The sequence below is a fragment of the Nyctereutes procyonoides genome, unplaced genomic scaffold (genome assembly GCF_905146905.1).
Source record: "Nyctereutes procyonoides isolate TBG_1078 unplaced genomic scaffold, NYPRO_anot_genome, whole genome shotgun sequence".
Lineage (NCBI taxonomy): Eukaryota > Metazoa > Chordata > Mammalia > Carnivora > Canidae > Nyctereutes > Nyctereutes procyonoides.
In genome coordinates this window covers 35,063,230-35,088,614 of record NW_026575134.1, presented here as the reverse complement: position 1 = coordinate 35,088,614, position 25,385 = coordinate 35,063,230, and the positions used below count along the sequence as shown (strand labels likewise).

Here is a 25,385-nt window from a genome sequence, read left to right as displayed (position 1 = left end):
GTGGGATCACAAGGACAAGCCCCACTGGCCACCAGAGCCAAGCAATGTAAAAGTGTCCCCTGGGAGCAGCCATCAGAGTGGGCACCAGACATGGGTACCCTCTAGGAGACACTGGTGCTCTGGACTGCAGCAGAGGGTGAGCCTAAAGGTAGAGCCTGCCCTCTGATTATCTCTGGAAAGGATCACAGCCCCCCTAGATGGATGTGTAATTAGAAGTCTGCTCCTCAAGTCTAAGCCTGATGATGCTTAGCTAATAGGCCTCTTTCACAGCTCTAAGCTGCCTCTTGCTGTGCCCTGGGGGTGGCAGCTGTTTAAGAATTCTGCATCCTTTGATTATAGTGCTGTGGACCCACTAAAATAAGTCTTACTGGCCATCAGAGCTGGGTGATATAGAGGTGCCCTCTGGCAGCAGCCACAAAAATTGGCACACCAGATGCAACTATGAGCTCCTTTCTGGGTGACACTAATTATTAGAGTCCTACAGGACAAGGATTGCGAACTCCTTGGTCTCTGGAGCCAAGTGATCAAGAGAACTCCCCAGGCCACAGCAGCAAAAATCAGGACACCATATGTGTGTCAAAGCTCCCTTCCAGGAGGTGCTGGTGCTCTGGCAAACGCTTTCATAGGAAGTGGGGAACCTCCTTCACTTTAAGCCTGGGTGCAATTGGCAGTCCCTGAGCCTGAAGCCGATGAGCCTGAGGCCCAAACTTCCCTGTTTCTTGGTTTCTTGGCTCACTACAATCTTGTGGGTCTTGGGATATGAGCCCCATTGTTTTTCAAAGTTAAATGTTTTGCAAGGTTGTCTCTCAACTGTATAAGAGTTCAGATGCTCAATGTGGGTCTCAACAGTTTACAGTAGGTGAACTGTTATGTTTTTTCTACTTTAAATAAATTACATTTTTGAAATGGTAAAGGAAACCTAAACTCCAAATAAATAAGGTATTTTAAAAAGTAGAGGGTGGCGATGGGAAGAATAGTCATTTTGACATTTGAGGTTCCATCAAAAGAAACAAAAAAAAAATGATGCCATCCCAGGGGAAATGATATAAACTCCTTTGGATTCACAGCAGTACTAGAATTCTCTGGTAATTCCCACAGGAGCCAAGACTACCTCTGGAACAATCTAACTATTGGAAACCACTAGTGTCTGGCAGAAAGCCAACTAGAACAGGGCAGAGGATGTGCCGCCCTCAATCCCGAGAGTCTGGATCAGTCCCAGGGGCCCAGGCCTGCCTGTGGCAAAGTTGTGAATAAGCAAAGCAAAGACTGTCTCCAATCTCCACCCACTTTCCTACTCTCTTCCCAATCCTTCTCCTCCTTTTAAGCCTTGATCTCTGGGCCTCCTCCCACTCCTTCTTCTCCCCCCTACTCAGTTCACATCACAGGCAGGATGTGCCTGTGTGATGAGCACCGAAGGTACAAAGCCACCCACCTCAGTGCCCTCACATTTTAATAGGGAGCTCACCTGCACCCGAAGTAACTGTTGCTTTATTGCTGGAAATTTAAGCCTCTATACTGACAGTGGGTGACATATCTCTTTTTAAGCACTGCATTGCCTGCCCTAAGAAGGTTGTGACACTGAGGTTGACGTCCCCACATCTCACCGTGGGCAGTGGGGATATACAGGGTCACAAGGGCATGACCTCAAACTCCACTGCTCACACCAACTCACACAGGACCTTATTTTCCCTCATATACCCACAGCCCTGCGGTCTGGCTTAGCCTATCATCTTCAGCCTCAGTGTAGATGTCCCTTTCTTTGGGAGGCCTTCCCCCAATGGATCCCCAAATGTGGGTCTTGTCCCTCTGATGTACCCCCATAATACTGAACACCTTTTTCCCTCAGCTCTTGTCACACGGACTTGCCACTCAGTTAACCAGGACTTCTCACAGTAGTCTGACATTTAGCAGGTGCTTAGTTTATTGAATGAATGAAGGATCTGTACAAACGCTCTAGCTCCGCGGACACGATGACTGTCTTGTTCCCTGTTGTATCCTCATCATCCAGTCCAGTGCTTAGGCCATGAAGGTTACACAATAATTATTCATTACTTGATTCAGATAACGCTTCATAAGAAAAGGTACTTGAATCTATGTTGATATGTCCTGGTATCCTTATCACACAGCCCAGTGACCTTTTCTAGACCATCAGGATAGGGGGACAGAAAAAGATAAAGGAAATGTTCTGGGAGTACCACTGTCCCCGGCTGTGGCAGTGGGCTCCTCTCTTCAACCTCAGCTTTAGTGCTCCAGGGATGCTTAACCTAGGCTCATCAGCGGGGCTTCAGAAGATTCGTGAATCTCCTGACACTTTCATCAAACACTCGTGCCAGTGGCCGTATGTGCATTTTTCTGGAGGGAGACCCCTGGTTTTCAAATGAGTCCCAAAAGGCTGTGACACGGAATCTTTGCTCTTAGACCTGTACCGTCCAATACTATAGCCAGAGCCACGTGCAGCTATTTAAGTGTAAACCTAAAATTAAATCTTCAAAGCCTTAGTTACATTAGCAACCTATCAGGCGCTCATAACCACTGCCGGCCAGCCCAGACACGGACGGTTTCCATGACTGCAGAAAGTTCTACAGAGCTTCTCTGTGTCGGCAGCACCCCTCTTGCCTTCAATTTACAGACAGGATTTGTTTAAAGCATGTAGTGCTCTGCAAAATGCGCTGCCATCGTCTAGAAGGGAAAGCATCAGACAGCTGCAATCCCGATTTCCTTTGGGAAACGGGACCATCCAGCAGCCCGGGTCCCCCACTCCGGGCCCTGGGAACGCACAGGGCTGCTCAGGCTCGCGGGCCGCGGCCTCGGCGCACGGGAGCTGCTCGCTGGGCCCTCCTGGACCTTTGAGTTTGCGACCCTCGGTGGTTCCAGGGGACCTCGGCCACCCTGGTTTCTTTCCAGACTCTCGTGTTTGGGACCAGACTCTAAATGCGAGAGGGGAGTGGGGTTGGATTTGGTTTAGGGGCGCATCTTGGGGCGGGGTCTAGGGCCGGGATTCGGGCGCCCCGCTGGAAGTTGGGGAGGGCCAGCGCCTCGCTCCCTCCCTCCCTCCCTCCTCTCAATTCTGCGGAACTGGAGGACGAGAGGGCGCATTTTATCCAGAACATCTGTTGCTTGACAAAGAACTTGCGCGTCTCCCAGGAGCCCTCCGGCCCCCAGCCCCGCGCGCCGGGGCCCGCCCCTCGCGACCAGACCGCGGGGAGGGGCCGAGGCGAAACCCGAGCCCCGCGCCCACCCCCCGGGCCGCCGACGTGGCTCGGGCCCCCCCCCTGCCCCCCGCAGCCCGGCGGCCAATGGGCGCGCGAGCCCGGCCGCCCGAGCCTCCCTGCCCGCGGCCCGGGGCGCGCCCCCCGTCCGCTCCCGCCCCGCCCCGCCCCGGCCCCGTCTCCGTCCCCGTCCCCGCCGCCGCCGCGCCCGAGCCCCGCTGCCGAGCCGCCGTCCCCGCCGCCCGCTCGGCGCCCCCCGCCGGCCGCCCCCCCGCCCCGCCGATGGCGCGCGGCGGCCGCGACCGCGCCCTGGGGCTCGCCCTGGGGCTGCTGCTGGCGCTGGCGCTGGCGCCGCGGGCGCTGCGGGCCAAGCCCACGGTGCGCAAGGAGCGCGTGGTGCGGCCCGACTCGGAGCTGGGCGAGCGGCCGCCCGAGGACAACCAGAGCTTCCAGTACGACCACGAGGCCTTCCTGGGCAAGGAGGACTCCAAGACCTTCGACCAGCTCACCTCGGAGGAGAGCAAGGAGAGGCTGGGGTGAGCGGGGCGGCGCAGGTGCCCGGGGGACGGCGGGGCGCGCGCCGCAAAGCGAAAGCGAAATCGGGTGCGCGGCCGGAGGGCGGGGGCCGCGGCGGGGACGGCGGGAACGTGGCCGCGGCCGCGGGAGCCAGGGCGGCGAGGGCACCCCCCCCCCAGGCCCCTCGGGGCAGCGGTGTGCTGCTGCACGGTGGCCTTTGGGGACAGTGACAGGCTTCTCGCCCACCCTCCCAGTTTCCACATTCCCCGGGTGGAGGGCTTGTGACACTGCCAAGAAGGTCCCCAGGATGAACGTACCCCAGGGTAAAAGACTGGTGGGGGGGGGGGTTGCGGATGCAGGAGAGGCTGATCCCGGTGGGAGTTCCTGGGTGGGGGTGGGGAGGGGGGCCAGAGGTGCCCTGGCCTTCGGCCTGATAGTAGGGATGGCAGGAGGAGGGATATAAAAAGCTTGTTGAGGAGACAGAGGGGCATCAGGGGACAGGGAGTGAGAAGCGGGAATGGAAACTGGTCCCCCGAGTTTGTGCTTCCAGCACATGTGAGCGGAGGCACCCGGTGCTTTGGCAGTGAGGGCAACAAGCTGGAGGGTGTGGTGGCAGATTGCAGAGCTTCGCTGGTGAAGCCAGCTGAATCGGGAGCCAAGCCTGGAACACAAAACTTCGGTACATCTCTGCACCCTCTCCAGGTCCCCTGGGGATTCACTTGGGCTTGGGCAGAGATATCTGGGACCCTTCCACAGAGGAACCAGCAGCCAAAACTTGATCCCAGGTGGAGGCTGCGCTGGGCTGGGCTGGGGGAGGAGGGGGAGAAGGGGGGGAAGGGGGGATCCCAGTAGCCTTGCCTAATGGGCACCAGGCCTTCCTCCCGGAACCTGCTTCCTGGGGGTGGAGGATCTTCTTGTCCTGCTGCATGAAAAAGAACACAGCCATCCCTGTGCTGAGGAGGGCTACCAAAGGCCAATGTGGTTGGTTAAAATAGGAGGTTAAATTATACCTATTGTGTAGGTGCACCATCTGCCTGCTGATAAAAAGATCTTTCAACTTCAAAGTCATCTCCAAACAATCACCCTTTATTTTGCAGAGAAGTACTTTTCTCCGCTGGTTCAGGATTTAACAATGGGGGCCATTGAGGAGTTCGGCCTATTGTATTGCTTTGAAGCACTTGGTAACTGATGTATTCTGGGACCCTGAGAGGCAGCCATGTGCCACGTTGTCATCTGGGAGGAGGACGAGAGGTCTGGGGATTTGGAGTAAGGAACTCTGCAGTTTGCGGTCCTAACATCTTCCGGCTTTGATGCCTTTATCCTGACAGGCGAGCCTAGTGGTGAGAAATGGGGCTGGTGGTTGGTCTCCATCTGATGCTTGCATGAACACCTCAGCTTCATTCATTCAGTCATGCAGCAGACATCTGAATGGCTGTTGTGTGTCAGGCACCAGGTTGGCCGGCTGGCAGACACAAGCCGTATGCTCTAGGCCTCAAAGTACTTAGAATCGCCTAAGCAGACACTGCATGAATGCTGGGATGGCCGCATATACAAACCCCAGCGCACAGGCTCGGGAGGAGGAACCCCCAGAGCTTCAGGTTGGAGAGAGTGGCTTCGGGGCTCAGGGTTGTCACCTGATGAGAGCTTCTGGGATGGCTCAGAGGTTGCCAGGTGTACAGGCAAGGACAGGCATTCCTGCAGAGAAAACAATCTGCTCATAAAGGTACTGAAACCTGTTCTGGGGGATGGGGAGTGTTGGGACAGTAAAGGGACAGCACAGAAGTAGGAGGTGGGAGTGGAGGGAAGCTAAGGGCAGAGCAGAAAGGACCTCTGTGAGGTGGAGATTAGATGTTATCCCGTACACGATCAAATGACATCATCCCCCAAACTTGTCAGGAATGTCAGACGGCAGAACAGAGAACATAACTGAGGCATGGATGGGGCGATCAGGGGCAGGGAAGTGGCCAGGAAGGCCAGAACCAGGCACAGCCAGTCCCAAGGGCCGGAGAGGGTGGATCCAGACACATGTGGGAGGTAGAACGTGGGTACTTGGCTCTTGACTCGATGGGGCGGGGAAGACGAGGGAGGAACCCAGGGGGTCATCTGATCTCTGGCCTGAATCACGGGTTGGGTAGCGGACGCACCACACACCTGAAGCCAGGCCACAGGTGGAGGCTTGGAAACGATGGGTGCCATTGGGGACGGGATGGAGAATGAAAAGCCGCTTCTGTCCACAGCTCCCCGTGCACCAGACACCCCCTCCCAGCTTGGGCTGCTGAGGGAGGAGTGTGGCTGGATCCAGGCCATCACCACCTGACCCTGGTTCTGAGAACGTGACCGTTCTGAGGCCCCTGGAGACACGTAGGCCAGGGGCCCGCAAGGTGGAGGCCCGCAGGCCACACGCATTCACAGACATGCTACATGGTCTAAGAGAAAACGGAAACTACACCCTGAGGGCTTTCACATACAGACCCTCATTTCTGGTTTCTTTGGACACCCGGCGACTTTTATTCCCACGTGTCCGTCATTGTCTGGAGCAGAGCTGGGCCGCTTGCAGGAGGCTGGCCACAGATGTCCAGGTTTGCCCGAGGCTCTGCCTGGAGGCTCTGCACACTCTGTTACTCGCTGGGTGTTTGCTGAGCTCTCGGTCTGTCTGATCTAGGGTCCTGTCCTTCGTAAGGCCAGGCACACATTCTCTGCTTTATTTGCCGCAACATCCCATGTAAAGCAGGCGTTCCAATTTAGAGTCAGGGAAATTGAGACCCCGAGAGGCTGTGCTTCCCTGGAGTGGAGCCTCGAGGCTCAGCTTGTTAGTCTTGAGACCTGTTAAAATGGCAAGTGAGGGGATGCATTAAAGCTGTTAGGAGTGCTCAGGCTTTGCTGAGAAAGAGGAGCTCGGGCTACCCAGATTCAGGAGGGCGATGGGGACTTCACATGTCCTAATGCATTCATCCCCCATCTCTGTTTTTTTTTTTTTTTTTTAATTTAAATTCAATTAGACAACATATTCATTGGTTTCAGATGTGGTGTTGTCTAACTTGTCAGTTCCAAATAACTCCCAGTGCTCATCACATCACGTGCCCTCCTTTTTTTTTATCACGTGCCCTCCTTAATGCCATCACCCAGTTACCCCATCTCCTCACCCCCCTCCCGTCCAGCAACCCTCAGTTTATTTCCTAGAGTTAAGAGTCTCTTGCGGTTTTTCTCCTCACTTGTAGTTCATCAAAGAGTAACTGTCAATTAGGACTTCTGTTGACAGTAAGAAAGTTTTACCACTGAATTGACAGGTTTCCAGCCCAAAGCAAAGAAACAGATCCCTAATTAGCCTGGGTGACCCCATCGCAGGTAAATGGACCACTAAAGGAATTCTTTCTTTCTTTCTTTCTTTCTTTCTTTCTTTCTTTCTTTCTTTCTTTCTTTCTTTCTTTCGTATATTTTTTATTGGAGTTCAATTTGCCAATATGTAGTATAACACCCAGTGCTCATCCTGTCAATGCCCCCCCCTCAGTGCCCGTCACCCAGTCACCCCATCCCCCCCGCCCACCTCCCCTTCCACTACCCCCTGTTCGTTTCCCAGAGTTAGGAGTCTCTCATGCTTTGTCACCCTCTCTGATTTTTCCCACTCATTTTCTCTCCTACAGGGAATATAAAAAATAGTGAAAGGGATTATAGGGGAAAGGAATACTTTTTTAAACCTTAGAAATAGCTTCTGGGTGTCCTTGATCCACAGGGAGAGCATCCCTAGCTTGGGACCCTTGGACCTAGAGATGGACACTGGTGAGTTCTCAACCTGAAGTTTGCTCTGCATTAGGGTTTAGGGTGCCCCAGGCGAGTCCAATGGGCAGTTGCTGGACCCTGGGCCAGCTGTGGAACAGGAGACACCACTCTTGGACCTGGGCATCTTCACCCTGAGGTCAGGGGCATCGGCTCCTGCAGCTGCTCAGCTGATCCAGTTTCTTGAATAATTTCCGTGGTGTGAAGGCTCTTTCATCGCTGACATCTTAGGCTTTGGTCAATAAGATCTGGTCTCTTTCTGCTTTAAGTTTCAAGTCTTTGAGTCCAAAGTGGTGAGATTTAAAAAAAGAAGAGACGCATTCACTTATCTTTTGGTTTACATAGAATGTTCCTTTTTTATTTCTTCTTTTTTTTTTTTTTTTGCATTGGCCCTAAAGCCCAGAGATGTAATTTCTTACCCTGATCATAGCACATACTAGCTGTGTGATCTCAGAAAAGTCATCCCATTTCCCTCCGCCTCTGTGCCATCACTCTAAAACAAGGGTGTTGGACTGCACCCGGAGGAGACTGCTAGGTTTCATCTTACACATCAACTCTGATCAGTTGGTGGTGTCCTCCTGCAAAGCATTGTGTTGAGAAGGCTTCTGAGGCACCTCTGGGTTTATCAGGACATGGCCCTCTCTGGCAGTGTCTGCCATTGGCATGGAGTCAGGGGGAGGCACATTGTCTTCAGAAAAGAGAAACTTCAAGATCCTTTGCAGCACCATCGGATCATTGATTTTATTTAGTTTATGCATTTTTAGATTCTGCGGTGTTTGATCTTTTTCTGGATCAGGATCACACAAACCTTGATAATAGCCTTGTGGGTTTTTTTGTTTTTTGTTTTTTTTTCCTAAACTACAGGAAGATCGTTGATCGAATCGACAGTGATGGGGACAGCTTTGTAACCACTGAGGAGCTGAAAACCTGGATCAAACGAGTGCAGAAAAGATACATCTATGATAATGTCGCTAAAGTCTGGAAGGATTATGATCGGGACAAAGATGATAAAATTTCCTGGGAAGAATACAAGCAAGCCACGTATGGTTACTACCTAGGTAAGAGGTGCTGCACAGCTGTGGCCCGCACAACAAGCTCCTTGTGGGAGCCTCTCTTCTCTCTTGACACATCTACCACCCGCTTGTGTAACATCCTCCTCTGCTTACTAAGAATGTACAGAGCTGCTTAGTCTGAGTCTGTAGGTGGTGAGCAGTGGGAGGGGTCTGGGGTCCAATAATAAGTGACTTAGCCTAGGTGGCTCAGTTGGCTAAGCATCTGATTCTCAATTTGGGCTCGGGGTCTTGAGATTGAGCCCCACGAGGGGCTCTGCACTGAGTGTGGAGCCTACTTAGGATTCTCTACCCCTCTCTCCCTCTCTCTCCCTCTGCCCCTCCCCCACTTCCCTCTATTAAAAAAACCCCACAAAAGTGACTGAGGTTGCTGTCCAATCTGAGCTGACAACCTCAGAGGCAAAGAGAACAGAGCAGAGGTGAAGCGTGTCTGTGGTACAGTTTCAAAATGTTGTCCAGTTTCAGAAAGCAAAGACCAAGTGGGCTGGAGCAGTCAAGGAAGGCTTCCTGGCGGAGGGTGGTCTGGGAGTTGGGCCTTGAAAAATGGATATATATTTGAAGAGATAGAGACAGGAGGGGAAGGTGGGCCAGCTGGAGGAACAAAGGGGCAGTAGTGCATTCAGCAGTGGGCAGGGTTTGAATATAAGACATGCTTGTTCGTGGGGAACGATAGAGGGATGTGGACAAAGCACAGGGTGCAGCCCCACTGGGTACAGGATAGCGAGAGCTAGGAGACAGGTCTGAGGAGAGCCAGAGGAGCACACACTCACGGCTGGGTTCAGGGAGATCGTGAAAGCTAGACAGAAACCTGTAGACAGAATGTCATGGGTACTGGGGAGCCTGTGCATGTTCTAGAGCAAAGAATGATATGACGAAAGCAGAGTTCTGCAAAGAACAGCATGGCAGTAAGGCCCAAAGCCCACACTCTTAACCACTTGCTGTAATGCCCCCATAAGCTCTTAGGGCCTGGATTATGGGGCGGGGGTGGGGGTGAAGGAACAGACCCTAAAGCCATCCTGAAAGAAAATGTTTCAAAGAACTCAGTGGCTCGGGACCTTTTGTCCTGTGTGTACCATTTGGGCACGAAGGATGAGTGATCTGGGAGGAGACGCTCTCCTTAGCGGCCCAGTTTAAACACTTCCGCGCACATCCTGCAGGAAACCCTGCTGAGTTTCAAGACTCTTTGGATCATCACACCTTTAAAAAGATGCTGCCCCGTGACGAGAGAAGGTTCAAGGCTGCAGACCTGGATGGTGACCAGACCGCCACTCGGGAGGAGTTCACCGCCTTCCTGCACCCTGAGGAGTTTGAGCACATGAAGGAAATTGTGGTTTTGGTAAGACAAATAGAGCCTGAGCCAGAGCCAAATCTGTACTAAAATCTTGTCCCTTCTTCCAAAGAGAGAGCATTCTTCAGCTTGACAGGAATTAAGAGAAGAACCCTGAAGTGGACTAGGTGGGAAATACCCGCCTACCCGCTGGCTTAGTCGGGACAGGCTGCCCGCTGTAACAGCCCTGAGCCCAGCCGTGGAAAACAGAGCTTCTCCCAAGACTAGTGCAGGTGGTTCCCCAAGTCAGGTGGGCCTTCTGGGCACTTCTCCAAGTCCTGTCAGGTACCCGGGCTATTTACACCGTGTACTCGACCATCTTGTGGCTTCCGGGTCATCCTGGCGACAACCAGCTAGGAGACCAAGGACAAGAGAGGGAAAGAAAAGAGGGCAACAGTCTGCCATGATTGTTCTGGCCAAGAAATGGATCCTCCCTCCCTTTCACCTTCCGTAGACTCCTTCTAGAGAGGACGAGGCAGGGAGCTCCTGTTCAGATGTGGGCCGGGCAAGAGCAGATGGATTTAGGGATCAACTAGCTGGACTCTGTCCCATTTTTCAGCCCTGAGGGAACAAGAAAAAGACTCTGAAATGGACTGGTTGATTGTTAAACCATTGGGGAACTTGAGAGTGGGGAGAAGGATGTTCTTCATAGGAGTAGGGCTTGGGAGGGCGCATGGGTCTGATTTTGACCCAAGGCTTTGAGGAATGGTTTCCATAGTGCTTTCCATGGCATCAGGTTGGGTCCCAAACGTCTTCATTTTCCAGAACAGTAAAATAATTGCCATCATCTATTTCCCGGGCAGATGTCCCAGGCCAGTTCTAACTGCTTCGATGCTGGGAAACAAGTGGCTTAAGTGTTTGTTCATAATCAGCCCTGGACTATTTCCGTTGCCCAGTTGGTGGATGGGGCCCGCTCTTGCCTCATGCTTCACTCTTCGTGATCACCATGACACCGAGGACTGGGCAGTGGCTCTAGGGATCTTTTTACCACCCACCATCCACTTAGGATAGGTGATTTGCCAGAGGAACTGAATTGTCCACAAGCGCATCCTGTGCCCCTGGATTGGCTCTCTGCTCCCGGGGTTGGCTGTTGTCTTCCATCCAGGATGCCTCTGAGTTGCTGTGACGGTGGATCATAAATTCATTTACTTACTCACCCTAGCCGTAATCCCAATTAAGTCAAATATACTAAATGCAGAACATACACGTTCAAAGGTCAGATATGCTTTTACTTTTTAATTGCCCACTGTTTCATATTTTTGTGACACCAGCTTAGTGTCCGTCGTCCACTGAGCCCCTGCATCTATTTTTTGTGAGTATTTCGTCCTCTGGTACCGCAGGAGATGGTTTGGCTGGATGGTGGAGATGGTTGGCCTGGCAGGGCTTCCTGATAAAAATCAGAGCCCTTCTGGGCTTCTACTTATATTTTCATTTGAAGAGAGTGTTCTGCTCTTAAAATGGTGGGATGGGGGGGGGAGGAACAGAAGCCACTGCCTGTTTTTTTACAGATAAGAAACCAATGCCCAGGGAGGTAAGGAGACCAGCCAAAAGTGGCCAAGGATTTTCAGCCATAAAGCCAGACAAAGGAGGACAACCGGTAGACTTCTCAGATTTACTTGGGGCGTGTAGCCATCTTGCCTTCTCTGTTCCCTTTTGCTTCCCAGGAAACTCTGGAGGACATCGACAAGAATGGGGATGGGTTCGTGGATCAAGATGAGTATATTGGTGAGTATGGCCTGGAGTCTTGCTCTGCTGGCCCAACTGGGCAACATTCCTGCACCCCCACATCGAGCTACTTTCCCCAGACGTCTCTGTTAGCAACAGCTGCAAGTCTGATGTCGTCACTCCTGTGCCCTCCCACTGGGAAGGGACTTGTCACACCAGCCCTAGTGGTACGGTATCAGGGAGGCACTCTGGAGACCTCACACGGTGGCTGCGAGCGGGCCCCATGGCTCTGCGAGGTGCCCCCCACCACACTGTCTAGTTTTACCCTTGCAAAATGGACATGGAGATCCCACAGATTCCCAGTGAGGCCAGAGCAGACTGTGCCAGGCGAGAGCCCCTGAAGTCACACTGTGGGGCCCAGAAGTACAGAGCAGATGGAGCTGTGATGATTCCAGCTGTGGAGATGCCTAGGCATCTGCAGAGGGGTAGGGCTGACTCCTTTTACAGAGTGCATGGCTGCCCCCTGTTTGGCCATTTGGTGCCTTTTTTTTTTTTAAGATTTTATTTATTCATTCATGAAAGACAGAGAGAGAGGCAGAGGGAGAAGCAGGCTCCATGCAGTGAGCCTGACGTGGGACTCGATCCCGGGTCTCCAGGATCATGCCCTGGGCTAAAGGCGGTGCCAAACCGCTGAGCCACCGGGGCTGCCCCATTTGGTGCCTTTACTGGGACTACGGAACCTGGCATTTTGTTCTGATGGGCTCCACTTAAGCAGGAAGTTTTCCGGTACCAGGCACCCACCCGTGGAGCCGGAGTCCACTTAACGGCAGCTGAGTCAGAAGCTGCCTTGCTGGTTAGAGCCCTTCGGAGCTGCATAAAGGACTGGGGGAGGCAATTTGGGGCTCTGGCACGTGGCTCCAAGTGGCAGGTGCCTTCTCACAACAGCTCTCCTGCTCCCAAGTGTCAGTAAAGTATAAGCTGGCAAGTCTTTTGAGGGGTGGGACGATGCGTAGAATTTTTGTACGCGTACTCAGTAGAGGCAGTTAATCATCAGTTAATCCCCGTTCAGTGTGAAACTGGAGCCTGCGCCGCCATCGGTCTCTGGTCTGTGGCTGTGTCTGACTTTGCCACCCCAGGCCCAAGAACAAGCGCCTTTGGTAATGAGGAGCAAAGTTTCTTCTAATGATGAGAAATGATATTTGATCCGAAGGCCCGCACGCCGGTCCGTGGTTAACAGACAGGTAGCTCTCACCAGAGTAATTAAAGTGATCTTGGCGGCCCTACCTCTGCAGAGTAACAGATGCTGACAGGCCCCTCGTCAGGGCAAGCAGCAGAGCCTTCCTCTTGCCCGGTGTGCGTGCGACGGACGGTTCAGAGCTGCGGACGCCTCACCTTGACGGTGGTGATGGAATTAGACAGAAAAGGCTGACGGATCGAAACGAGCAATGTAGCACTTTTGATTAAAAGTGTGTGCTCTTCCTGGCCCTCCTGAACTCCGCATTGAAACAGCGCAGAATCAGGGGCAAAGCTCTGAGTGGCTTTGCCTAAAAGAAACATTCCCTCCTTTATGTTGTGGGGGGTGCATGGTGGGGGGCCTTGTGCTTGAAAATGCAACTCTGAGCACCTTGCAGTCGGAGCGGCCTGATGTGTGGATTGGTCCAGCAAGTGACTTCAGGCACGGAGGAGCCTTCTTTTCTGGTGGGAGTGAGTGGAACACCGGTGGTGATGTGGGGCGCTGGGAGGAGCACTGGACTCAGGAGTCCTGGCCTCTCCACTTTCTAGCTGTGTGACCCTGTGAGAGTCACATGATCGTGATAAGCCTCAGTTTTCTCATCGGGAAAATGGGAATACATAGCCTACATGCTTGCGGGAGTAGATGAAGCCCAAGTTAGCTAATAAATACAGACGACCTTCTCTCAAAAACAGTCTGCAGGTGTCAGGTGTGGGTCTGCCCTGTGGCTGAACCAAGGGTCTTGCCTCTCTTTTTCCTTCGTTCATGACCTGCTCTCTCCACCCCCTGGCATTTCCAAGCCGTGTTTCCATTAAAGAGAAAACTGCCCACAGGGTAGGTATCTCTCTTTTCCAAGGAGATCTAGTCACTTAGCAAACAACGCATAAACTTTGCCTTCTTTTTTTCTTTTTTCTCTGTCATTTTGTAAAAGACGGATAATGATTCATCTTACGGAATTGTTGTAAGGATGAAATAAAACGATCTATGGGAAAGCCCTTTGGAAATAATACAAACAACAATAGGAATAAGTGGTTAAGACCAGGGGTGGAAGCAGAGTAGCCCTGCCCCTATGTAGTCTCAAGCTCATACAACTGTGGGTCTTTGGGTTAAGGGTAAAACTCAGTGTTTTCATCTATAAAATGGGAAAACCAACAGTATCTACTTCATAAGATTATTATGAAAGTTAAATGAAAAAATTATACTTAAAATATTTTATATATAATATATAATACTAATATAATATTTTATATATAAAAACATATATAACATATATAATAAGGACCAACATTAAGCACATCCTACAGGAAAAGGCTTTTCACCTATACAGTGCCAGTTTGGGTTGTAGAGTTTTTTTCACAGAAAGTATCCTACTTAATCTTCGTAATAACTCTGTGATTTGTAAATTATTACCTCCACATACCAGATAAGACAACTTAAGACTTACTGAATGAAGGAACATAATCCCAGTCACTGAACTAAGTCGAGCCAGGATCCATCTTCTGGCTCGTAAGCTCCCTTCTTCTATTCCACAGAGCAGCCTTCGTAGTGGATCAATCACTGCGTCGTTCTCCTCAAGAAAGCGCCCACCAGACATTTGGGTTGGGGCTCTTGATTGGTCACCATCTTTCCCAAAACTCAAGAGGTCAGGCTTTCCTTGACTTACCTTCCCACTTATCTTCATAACCAAGGACAACCTTCCCTTCTAGCGGATATGTTTTCCCACGAGGAGAACGGCCCTGAGCCAGACTGGGTTTTGTCAGAACGGGAGCAGTTTAATGAGTTCCGGGATCTGAACAAGGATGGGAAGTTGGACAAAGATGAGATTCGCCACTGGATCCTCCCTCAAGACTATGACCACGCTCAAGCCGAGGCCAGGCACCTGGTGTATGAGTCAGACAAAAACAAGGTATTTCACGATCTTCTAGAATCATTCCTTGGAGGGACACAGTTTACATAAGATTGGTTTTGTTTGCTTCTTTGGTGATAGCATTGGCCCAGGTCCATGCAGCCACATCCTGATCGACTGCTCTCACGCTTGCCCTACATGTGACTTGTAAACTTAAGCCAATACCATGATAACCCATGTAAACTCATTAGGCCCAGACATTCCCGAACAGTCTGCTAAGGGCCACACACTTAATTCACTCCCATCTCCCAGGATTACAGAAACGGTAACTTTGTTTGCTGTGGGCCAGGCTTGGATTTAAGAGGTATACCCTGAGTTGCCATTAGATAGGTTTGTTCATTCATACAATCAGCAGATATTATCAGACATTTGTAATGCATCAGACACAAGGATGCCCATCCCATTACATCCAAGCAAGCTCGTACTGCTGGCTCTGATGCCCAGCACTTCAGTATCTATTAAAAAATATCCAAATAAATAAACAAGATTTAGAAAGAAGTCCTGCTTCTTCCCAATTTGATCACTGCCCCCAGTTCTTGGGAGACAGGAGAGTTTTATAGTCAAGCCATAAAAGGGAAGTGGAATTCTTTGGGGCATGTTTTGGGGAATGCCAACACTGCTTGTAGACATAACTGGATTCTAGCTTCTGAATTCCTTGAGGACTTGCTTGCTATATTTTACCGCAGCTCTTAAGCCAGGAGGCTGTTCCAGTTTGGTTTTTGGTGGGCAGTGACCGTGGGTGAAGGAGGTGCCTAGCAGCTTCTTAATTATGCCATGTACTAATTTTAAATGTTGAAAATCCATGAAATTATGAGAGCTTCATGCTGAACAACTGCTCAGAGTTCCCAGAACTTCTGTGACAGAGGTCTTTCCTCCCTCTTACAGGATGAAAAGCTAACTAAAGAGGAGATATTGGAGAACTGGAACATGTTTGTTGGAAGCCAAGCTACCAATTATGGGGAAGACCTCACAAAAAATCATGATGAACTTTGATGCATCCTCCCCATAGTACATATAGCAGACTGTCATAGGCTTTCTTTTATTGTTTTGGATGGTTGCTGCAGTTGTCTCATTTACAGCACTTGTGGCCTCCCCAAAAAGCAAGTTTATAACCTCGGATTGGGGTTAAATTGTTTTCCACCCAATATTTACTGGAAAATAGTCATCGCTATTGTTTCAGTAAGACTTCTCTCCAAACACATTAAAATCTTGGTAAATCACCATGCTCTATGGGGACACTTGCTAAAACATGATTTTTTAGCTTTTTGCAGTAAACATAAATGAAAGGGGGAGAGAATGTGAAAAAGCCTCATATTCAGAAGGTGGGTGGGCTGGGGGGCACCGTGTGGAGCGACTGCTATGTATCTTAACTGCACATTTTTTACATTTGCCACTGTTGAATAGTCGGTGAGCAGAAAGTCTGATGAAGCTACAGTGGTATCCTCCTATGCAGGCTTATTTCAGAGCACGTCTCATATTCCAGATTCTTCCTTCTTTACTTTGTACTCTGAGCTGTCACTGTAAATGGTATATAAATCCTCTGCATTTTGCTATGCGGACCTGCTCATGTGCACAACAAACCCGCATCTTTGTGTTCTTTGTTTTTACAGTAAGAAGCAATCAAGAAAGATAATGTGAAAAAGAAAGGAATTTTAGAAGTAGGGGAGAAGTGAATGTCAGGCATTCACAGAGCTATAGGAAAATGATCAACACTATTATACTTGAGAAAATTTTCTTGTCATGCAAATGAGGTAGGTCTGATCTTTGAAAAAGTGAATAGAAATACAATCCATTTCCTCACTGATCGCCAGTAAGAATGAGGCAGTGGGATCCTGGGGAAGCTGGCATTGTGGAGTTTTGGAACCCCTCCGTCTGGTCCCCCGGACCTGCCCTGGGGACCACCACACCCGGGAATTAGGAATGTTCCAAGCCGTTGACCGAACTGGTAGAAACAACTTTTACAGGTTGAAATTTTACTTTATAAATAGTGAACAAAATAAAAGGATCCCACTGAGGATTTTCTCCTGTGTCCTGTGGTGTTTGACCTCACATGTGCTATTTGTGACATTCTTGTTCATACAGAATTAACAGCAGGATGGGATTCCATGTGTAAGATGCTAAAGGCTCTGGACTTTTAATACAATTACTAGAACGTTTAGAACATGCTCACATTTACTTGTTTAACAAATAACATAACTTCCTTCTTCCTCTGCTAGTAAGGGCATCTGCAAGTCTTTGTAACTCTCTGGGACAGGCTTCAAGGCCTCCAAGGTCCGACAGGGTCTGGTCCCTTCCTGCATCAGCATCTCCCTGCCACACTCCCCTCCACCTTCCATAGACAGCCCCACTGACTTTCTGGTCCTCCAACATGCCGAGTTTATTCCCAGCTTGGGCCTTTTGCACCTGCTGCCCTCAGATTCAGAACACCCAACACCCATCTCCTGCATGGGGGGACTCAGAGGGTACCTCTACCAGGGGGTCTTCCACACTGCATCATTTACAGTGGTCCCATTTGAGTCCCTGTTTAGATTTTTGTCTCATTTCCACATTTTATTTTCTTGGTACATATTGCCATTGAAGCCACTGCTTCCTAGGGTTGATGTACAAATTACCTCAAAGAGGGGGGCTTACAACAGAAACTTAGTCTTTCACAGTTCTCCAGGCCAAGATCTGAAATGAAGGGGTTGGCAGGGCCGCGCTCCCTCTGGGGCTCTCGGGGAGAATCCATCCTTGCTGCTTCCAGATTCTGGTGGCCCCAGGTGTTCCTTGGCTATGGCACATCACTCCACTCTCTGCCTCCATTTTATTGCCTTTTCTTCCTCTGTGTGACTTCCAAAGACACTTGTCATTGGATTTAGGGTCCACTTTGATAATCCAGGATGACCTCATCTCAAGATCCTTACAAAGACTATTTTTCCAAGTAAGGTCACATTCACAGGTTCCAGGGGTTAGAGGTAGACATATCTTTTGCAAGGAGCCACCTTCAACCAACTGCAACACTTGACATGTTCTTGTTTGTATGCTGTCCATCTTCCCCATGCTGCAGTGTGAGAGCAGTGGCCTGGTTGCCCAGGACCTAGAGCAGTAGAGTCTAGTCTATAATAAGTACTCCATAATTACGAGCTGAATGAATGAGAGGTTGTTGGCTTTCATCAAAGAGAATTTCTTCAGGGGGAAAAAACTGTATAAATAATTAAAAAATAGCTCACATTCACTGAATGAGAAGTTAAGTAATTTGCTTGACTCCACGGTGATTAAATGGCAGGGCTGGCACTCAAATCCAGGTGTTCCTGGCCCCAAATCTCCACTGAGTTTTTTTTGGGCGGTTTTACGCTCCAACCTTCAGATCTGATCCACGTTCCCTTTTTTTCTTGGCTCACCCATGACATATGATCAGGGAGTGAGAATAACTCTTCTTACCCAGAATTAGGCTGACACCTTTTTTTTTTTTTTTTAAGCAATGAAAACCTGTCTTTTAAAAAATGAGAAAATAATATCTTGTAACCTAATTAGAAGCATAACACTTGTAAAAGGTGCTAACATTATTTTCACCCTAAAAGGGAATGCTGGTTGATTTATTAAGTTATGCATAGTAAGATGTTAAATATATTTTGAGCACTAAATTTTTCCTTTCAAGTCAGTGCACATAAGAAGAGAACCCTCACAGAGACTAGTGCTTCTGGGGCTGAATTTAACACTATTTAAAGAAAGAAAACCTTAGCTAGAGGACATAACTGTTAACATGGTGATTTGTAAAGCCTTAGATTTCTAATAGGGTCTGACTGTTTCAAGGAAAACATATTTTGTTTCTAGGTAACATTTCAAGTCAGATTATGGACAAATGCTACAAAATTGATCTGTAATGGGAAATACTGTAATGTCACAAAGCATTATTTATATGCTTAATGTAACTCAGAGCATTAATTGCTAGGAGCCAAAATCTGTCCAAGCAAAACATGAACACACATCTCGTACCTCTTGTCTCTTACTATAGGTTTTTGAATGAATTCGAGTGTAACAAAAAAAAAAAAAAAAAGGAGTTAGAAAATCAGCAACACCTGAAGGTTTTCTTCACCTTCTTGGATTATTGTAGTTGTTTCTTGTTAGCAAAGGCATGAATCCTATCTGCTCAGAAGTGCCCAGCAAACAACAGCGACGTGGCTACTTGTTAGCCGCCCAACGAAAACATCTTGTGGAGTTAAGTGGTGGATGGCTGACTGTATGTTTTTAAAAGTCTATCTAGACTGATTTTGCCACCTTTATAAAAATCTGGCTTCCAAGTACATGCAGCTAAAATCTGGCTCTCTCTAGGGTCTTAAAACGAGTTTATAGTGCTAGAATTTACCCCCTAAAAGCCAATGAGCACTGTAACGTTCACTGTTTTGGCTCATGCTAAAGTATTAAAAACTTGGATTTTTAAGTGGAAAGACTGTGCCATCAGTACTTAAAATGCTTGTGATTTATGTGAACTTGGCGCTCTTTGCACAGAATCCATCTGTACTGTCAATTCTGGTCAGTTCCGAGTCCGAGGCTAGCTAAACGTATTGTAGATATAACACATCCCACCATCCTGTGTGTCTTCCGTACCTCTATCACTTTTAAAGTAGAAATTGGGCGCACTTGGGTGGCAAATTCAGTTGTGTCTGCCTTCGGCTCAGGTCATGGTCCTAGGGTCCTGGGATTGAGCCCCTCATTGGGCTCCCTCTCTCACTGCAGCTCTCCCTGCTTGTGTGCTCTCTCTCTCTCAAATAAGTAAATAAAATCTTAAAAGACAGAAAGGAAGAAAAAAAAAAACAGTGTGCAACTCCCACTGAAGCACAGGAAAGAAAATGAATGTAATTACTTTCCTATCTTGGAGGTGCTTGGGTAGCGGGAGCACATGGCATTTCTTTTCTTTTACACTAACAGGCACAAACCAGCCACTATTCCCAAGTTCCTGCACACATTTCTCTGAGGCTGGTACCCATTGGGAAGAGGAAGAAGCTGTGCTGTGGGAGCAAACAACTCCACCATCTCAGGGGTCTAAAGCAACAGAGTCCCGTCCACAACAGCTATGGTTGGGGGGTGTGAGCATCAAACATAGGCAAGCAAATGTGTTTGCACCCCCAACAATGCCCAACGTCAAATAGCATCCTCCTAATTAGAAATGGCAGGGCCAGGATACAAATCAGGTTCATCTGATGGGGGACCCCCACCCTCATAATTACCCCACTATGTTGCCCCCAATTAAAGAGCCTTTTGGCGAATCCACTGTTAATATTGCTGCCATTTTAAACACTGGTGATCATGCATGGTGAAATTTGAAAATTCAGGACCATTGGGATGAGATGCAGAGTTGGTGGCATGGAAAGATGGGTCCAAAGGCCTGGCTGGATTGAGTTTTCGCTCTGCTACAGAAGTTTTGTAGGTAAACAAACAACTCAATAGGTCACCTTCCTCCTGAATCCCTATTGTAACGTGGACAATAATAATAATACTCAGCCCTCAGAGTAGTCACAAATACGCATGACACAATGCACATGCAAGAACCACAAGGACTGAAAAGTGACACACGCAGAAAAGATTTTTTTCTTTTTTTAATTATTTTTTATTGGAGTTCAATTTGCCAACATATAGCATATCACCCAGTGCTCATCCCATCAAGTGCCCCCCTAAGTGTTCATCACCCAGGCACCCCTACCCCCCGCCCACCTCCCCTTCCACCACCCCTTGTTCGTTTCCCAGAGTTAGGAGTCTCTCATGTTCTATCTCCCTTTCTGATATTTCCCACTCATTTTCTCTCCTTTCCCCTTTATTCCCTTTCACTATTTTTTATATTCCCCAAATGAATGAGACCATATAATGTTTGTCCTTCTCCGATTGACTTACTTCACTCAGCATAATACCCTCCAGTTCCATCCACGTCGAAGCAAATGGTGGGTATTCATCGTTTCTAATGGCTGAGGAATATTCCATTGTATACATAGACCACATCTCCTTCATCCATTCATCTTTCGATGGACACCGAGGCTCCTTCCACAGTTTGGCTATTGTGGACATGGCTGCTAGAAACATCGGGGTGCAGGTGTCCCAGTGTTTCATTGCATCTGAATCTTTGGGGCAAATCCCCAGCAGTGCAATGCTGGGTCGTAGGGCAGATCTATTTTTAACTCTTTGAGGAAACTCCACACAGTTTTCCAGAGTGGCTGCACCAGTTCACATTCCCACCAACAGTGTAAGAGGGTTCCCTTTTCTCCACATCCTCTCCAACATTTGTGGTTTCCTGCCTTGTTAATTTTCCCCATTCTCACTGGTGTGAGGTGGTATCTCATTGTGGTTTGGATTTGTATTTCCCTGATGGCAAGAGATGCAGAGCATTTTCTCATGTGCATGTTGGCCATGTCTATGTCTTCCTCTGTGAGATTTCTCTTCATGTCTTTTGCCCATTTCATGACTGGATTGTTTGTTTCTTTGCTGTTGAGTTTAATAAGTTCTTTATAGATCTTGGATACTAGTCCTTTATCTGATACGTCATTAGCAAATATCTTCTCCCATTCTGTAGTTTGTCCTTTAGTTTTGTTGACTGTTTCTTTTGCTGTGCAGAAGCTTTTTATCTTGATGAAGTCCCAATAGTTCATTTTTGCTTTTGTTTCCCTTCCCATCATAGATGTATCTTGCAAGAAGTTGCTGTGGCCAAGTTCAAAAAGGGGTGTTGCTTGTGTTCTCCTCTAGGATTTGGATGGATTCTTGTCTCACATTTAGATCTTTCATCCATTTTTAGTTTATCTTTGTGTCTGGTGTAAGAGAATGGTCTAGTTTCATTCTTCTGCATGTGGATGTCCAATTTTCCCAGCACCATTTACTGAAGAGACTGTCTTTTTTCCAGTGGATAGTCTTTCCTGCTTTGTCGAATATTAGTTGATCATAGAGTTGAGGGCCCATTTCTGGGTTCTCTATTCTGTTCCATTGATCTATGTGTCTTTTTTTGTGCCAGTACCACACTGTCTTGATGACCATAGCTTTGTAGTACAACCTGAAATCTGAAATTGTGATGCCCCCGGCTCTGGTTTTCTTTTTTAATATTCCCCTGGCTATTCGGGGTCTTTTCTGATTCCACACAAATCTTAAGATGATTTGTTCCAACTCTCTGAAGAAAGTCCATGGTATTTTGATAGGGATTGCATTAAGTGTATAAATTGCCCTGGGTAACATTGACATTTGCACAATATTAATTCTTCCAATCCATGAGCATGGAATATTTTTCCATCTCTTTGTGTCTTCCTCAATTTCTTTCAGAAGTGTTCTGTACTTTTTAGGGTATAGATCCTTTACCTCTTTGGTTAGGTTTATTCCTAGGTATCTTATGCTTTTGGGTGCAATTGTAAATAGGATTGACTCCTTAATTTCCCTTTCTTCAGTTTCATTGTTAGTATATAGAAATGCCACTGATTTCTGGGCATTGATTTTGCATCCTGCCACACTGCCGAATTGCTGTATGAGTTCTAGCAATCTTGGGGTGGAGTCTTTTGGGTTTTCTATATAGAGTATTATGTCATCTGCAAAGAGGGAGAGTTTGACCTCAGGAGTTTTTCTTAAGGCCCTTTCTGAGCAGGTCAAGTGGGAGCCCTCAGGCAGGCCATGCCTATGGATACTGGCTGCTGGTTCATAGTCTTCCCTTCTTGTGCAAAATGTTCTATGCAAGATGGATCTACTACTGGAGGAAACAGACTGCATTAAATGTCAAAGGAATCGCACTCAGCACTGTTTTTTTTTGTTGTTGTTGTTGTTGTTTTTTTATCGTGGTGACAACATTCCCAAAGCCCTGTGTGTATGCAGCAGGGATTCAGAACTTAATTCAAAAGCAGATCAAAAGAGCTCTCTGCAATTTCAAAAACAAAACAAAACAAAACAAAAAACCATCCAGGGCCCCAACTGAAAAAGGTCACATGGGGTCTTGTTTTCAGAGGTGGAAACTGAGGCTCAGAGAGTCAGTTTGTGGTTCTCCCTTTCTCCGGATTCAGGCAAAGTTTAGACTAGAACTCCTTCTCCTACTCTAGCAAGTTCACTTTAAAACCTCTGCGATCTCATCTGAAAAATGGTCACAGTAATCCCTACCTCCGAGAAGAGGAATGGGGATTGATCAAGGAAATGCCCAGAAAGTACTTGACAAAGCCAGTGCTCAGCAAAAGGTAACCATTTTTATTAGTATGCCAAGCAGGGTCCTTACACGGTTCAGCTGCAGACACTACTTATTTGTGCTTACTTTTAGGTTTCTGTCCATGGCAGGAGTGAGTAAGCGAAGTGGATCAGAAAACTGTCAGAGGGTTGCTTGTTTTAAATACATGAAAGAAAGGTATTGTTGTTGTCGTTGTTTTTTTTTTATGCTCTCATCTTTAAAAAAAAAAAAATAGAGGTCGCATCGTTATTACCAGTAAGAAGCTGAGCAGATTTAACCAGTCCTATCAGATGGGTGGTGATCCCAACCCAGGGACGTGTGTGGCCGTGCTGCCAGGATATTATCCATAAAGGTGCACGCAAGAGAGCACACCCGGGAGACTGAGAATCAGATGGACTCCCCAGCTGGAGGACTCTGGGCCGATTGTTTCGACTCTGCAAACCTCCTTTTCCTCTTCTGAAAAAGGCCATAAGAGTACTACCTGCCCCACCGGGTGTCTGGGGGAGACTGTGTAAAGCACTCTGCCTCTGGCCGTACACAAACAGACGCTTGATCAGTGGAACCAGATGACTGTTTACAAAAACTTTTAAGGAACTGACAGTCATTTTGAGGGTTAAAAGGTATGCCAAGGAAATCTAAAGAAAGCATTTTAGAAGATAAGCAGAATTTTATTTTCTGATGAGCAAACTTCACGGATGATTCACACAGAAGCTGCACTCATTAGCCTCAGAAGGCCCTTCCTGAAGTCTTCTGGAAGGCCCATTGGTTTGCTGGTGGCTGGATTTACAAAGACATGGACTGAAGACCCAGTGGCACAGGCTAGAGATTCAAAATGGGCCAGCTTGGGGTGGCCAAAGAAAAAGCCATCACTGAGGTCCCAATGATTGACAGAAGGCAGCTCCTTGGTGGCCTTAGGTGGGAACAGAGCCAGGCGGTAATGCACGCTGGAGTGACCCATTTTCTCCACAGCCAAAGCAGCCACTGGGACCTGAGGAAAGCCGATGGGTTTGTGGAAGGTACACTGATTGGTCACCATGAACCCTACCATGGGAGATGTCAGCAAGCTGGTTTTCAGGCCGCAGTATCTGGAAGGTTGAATGACAATGCTTATTCCAGGCTCCTGTGACCTTCTCTCCCAGCCCAAGAATATGTTTCAGAGTAAAGGGCTCTAGCCTCAGAGGGCCACCATTCACTAGCTGAGTTACCTGGGCAAATTATTTCACTACTTTGTATCACAATTTATACAACAGAATGTTCATAACCATAACACCTACCCCAGGGGCTAGCAGTAGAAATCAGTGACGCACGTCACTTAACACAGTGAGCATTGTCCTACACGAACAGTTTCTAGATATATAAGCGCTCATCAAACATGGGCTATTATTAGTATTATCAATTCCATCTTATCCTTCTTCTTATTGCGAATAGCTAAGGAACTTTGGCATCAAATTGAGAGAGAAAACTCACTTATACAGATGTTTACCGTGTCTCTTATCTGTGCTATTAGATTATCATTTCTTTAAAGGACAGTGGCTGTGTCTTATTTATTTTTTAAGTCAGTTGACTAGAAATGAGGTTGCCTTGAGATAAATTTGGAAGTTGAACAGGATCAGAAATAAAAGCATAATGCTGAATGACAGTCTCCCCACCACTGCTACCTGTAAGACCCACTTACGACCTAAACATTTTCAATGCACTGCCTTACTGTTTTCTTTTCTTGAGAAAATAAACTATGAATGTGGGAATTCATTGTAAGGGAACAATCAGGGGCTGCAGAAAGGTTTGACTACCAAGTCGTTCAGTGAATCACTGTTCACAGAAAAGCCACCAGTCTGCACCCAGGGAGGGCACGGCAAATACCTGCGGCCAGCCACCCCAGGCACCTGCCGATGTCGCCCATGGTGACATTAGATAATGTTCCTTTGCTGACATCGAAAACTGTTCAGAGGGACACCTGGGTGGCTCAGTGGTTGAGCACCTGCCTTAGGCCCAGGGTGTGATCCTGGAGACCCGGGATCGAGTCCCACGTCAGGCTCCCTGCATGGAGCCTGCTTCTCCCTCTGCCTGTGTCTCTGCCTCTCTCTGTGTGTCTCTCGTGAATAAATAAATAAAATCTTAAAAAAAAAAGGAAAGCTGTTCAGTGAGAAAAATCAGGTTACAGAATGGTATGTACCATCTGATCTCATGTGTCATATAAGACATGTTGATTGATGTACTTATTGCCTAGAAAACATTTTGAAATTTGAAAGGATAGACTCTAAAAAACGTTTTCAGTAGTCATCTAGCAGTGGAGTTTTTGGCTAACTTTTTTCTTCTTTTTGCTTGTATGAATTTTCCAGAATGAACACGATTTGCTTTTGAAATAAGAAAAAAAAAGTTATTTTTAAAAATGTCTGAATACGAATTTTATTTTTAAAAAAACCACCGGAGTAGGATGCCTGGGTGGCTCAGTGGTTGAGAATCTGCCTTGAGCTCAGGTCGTGGTCCTGGGGTCCTGTGATTGAGTCCTGCATCGGGCTCCCTACAGGGAAC

At 48.0% G+C, this 25,385-nt stretch overlaps 2 protein-coding genes across 6 annotated transcripts in view; one reads left to right on the top strand and one right to left on the bottom strand.

The window, feature by feature from the left end:
* Window positions 1-3,473: 3,473 nt before the first annotated feature.
* RCN1 (reticulocalbin 1) lies at window positions 3,474-16,720 on the top strand. The gene is made up of 6 exons (XM_055301202.1): window positions 3,474-3,745; window positions 8,364-8,557; window positions 9,727-9,905; window positions 11,561-11,621; window positions 14,499-14,698; window positions 15,584-16,720. Exons 1-6 carry the CDS (start codon window positions 3,492-3,494, stop codon window positions 15,689-15,691), a joined length of 996 nt encoding a protein of 331 aa, XP_055157177.1. The 5' UTR covers window positions 3,474-3,491; the 3' UTR covers window positions 15,692-16,720.
* Window positions 16,721-23,538: 6,818 nt separating this feature from the next.
* The window catches only part of LOC129494345 (uncharacterized), a 173,032-nt gene continuing 171,185 nt past the window's right edge, over window positions 23,539-25,385 (bottom strand). For all 5 annotated transcript variants that reach the window (XM_055301204.1, XM_055301203.1, XM_055301205.1 and 2 more), the window contains one exon: window positions 23,539-23,938. In XM_055301204.1, coding sequence (XP_055157179.1) covers window positions 23,554-23,938 — 385 coding nt within the window. In that variant the 3' untranslated portion in view covers window positions 23,539-23,553. The remainder of the gene's footprint in view (window positions 23,939-25,385) is intronic.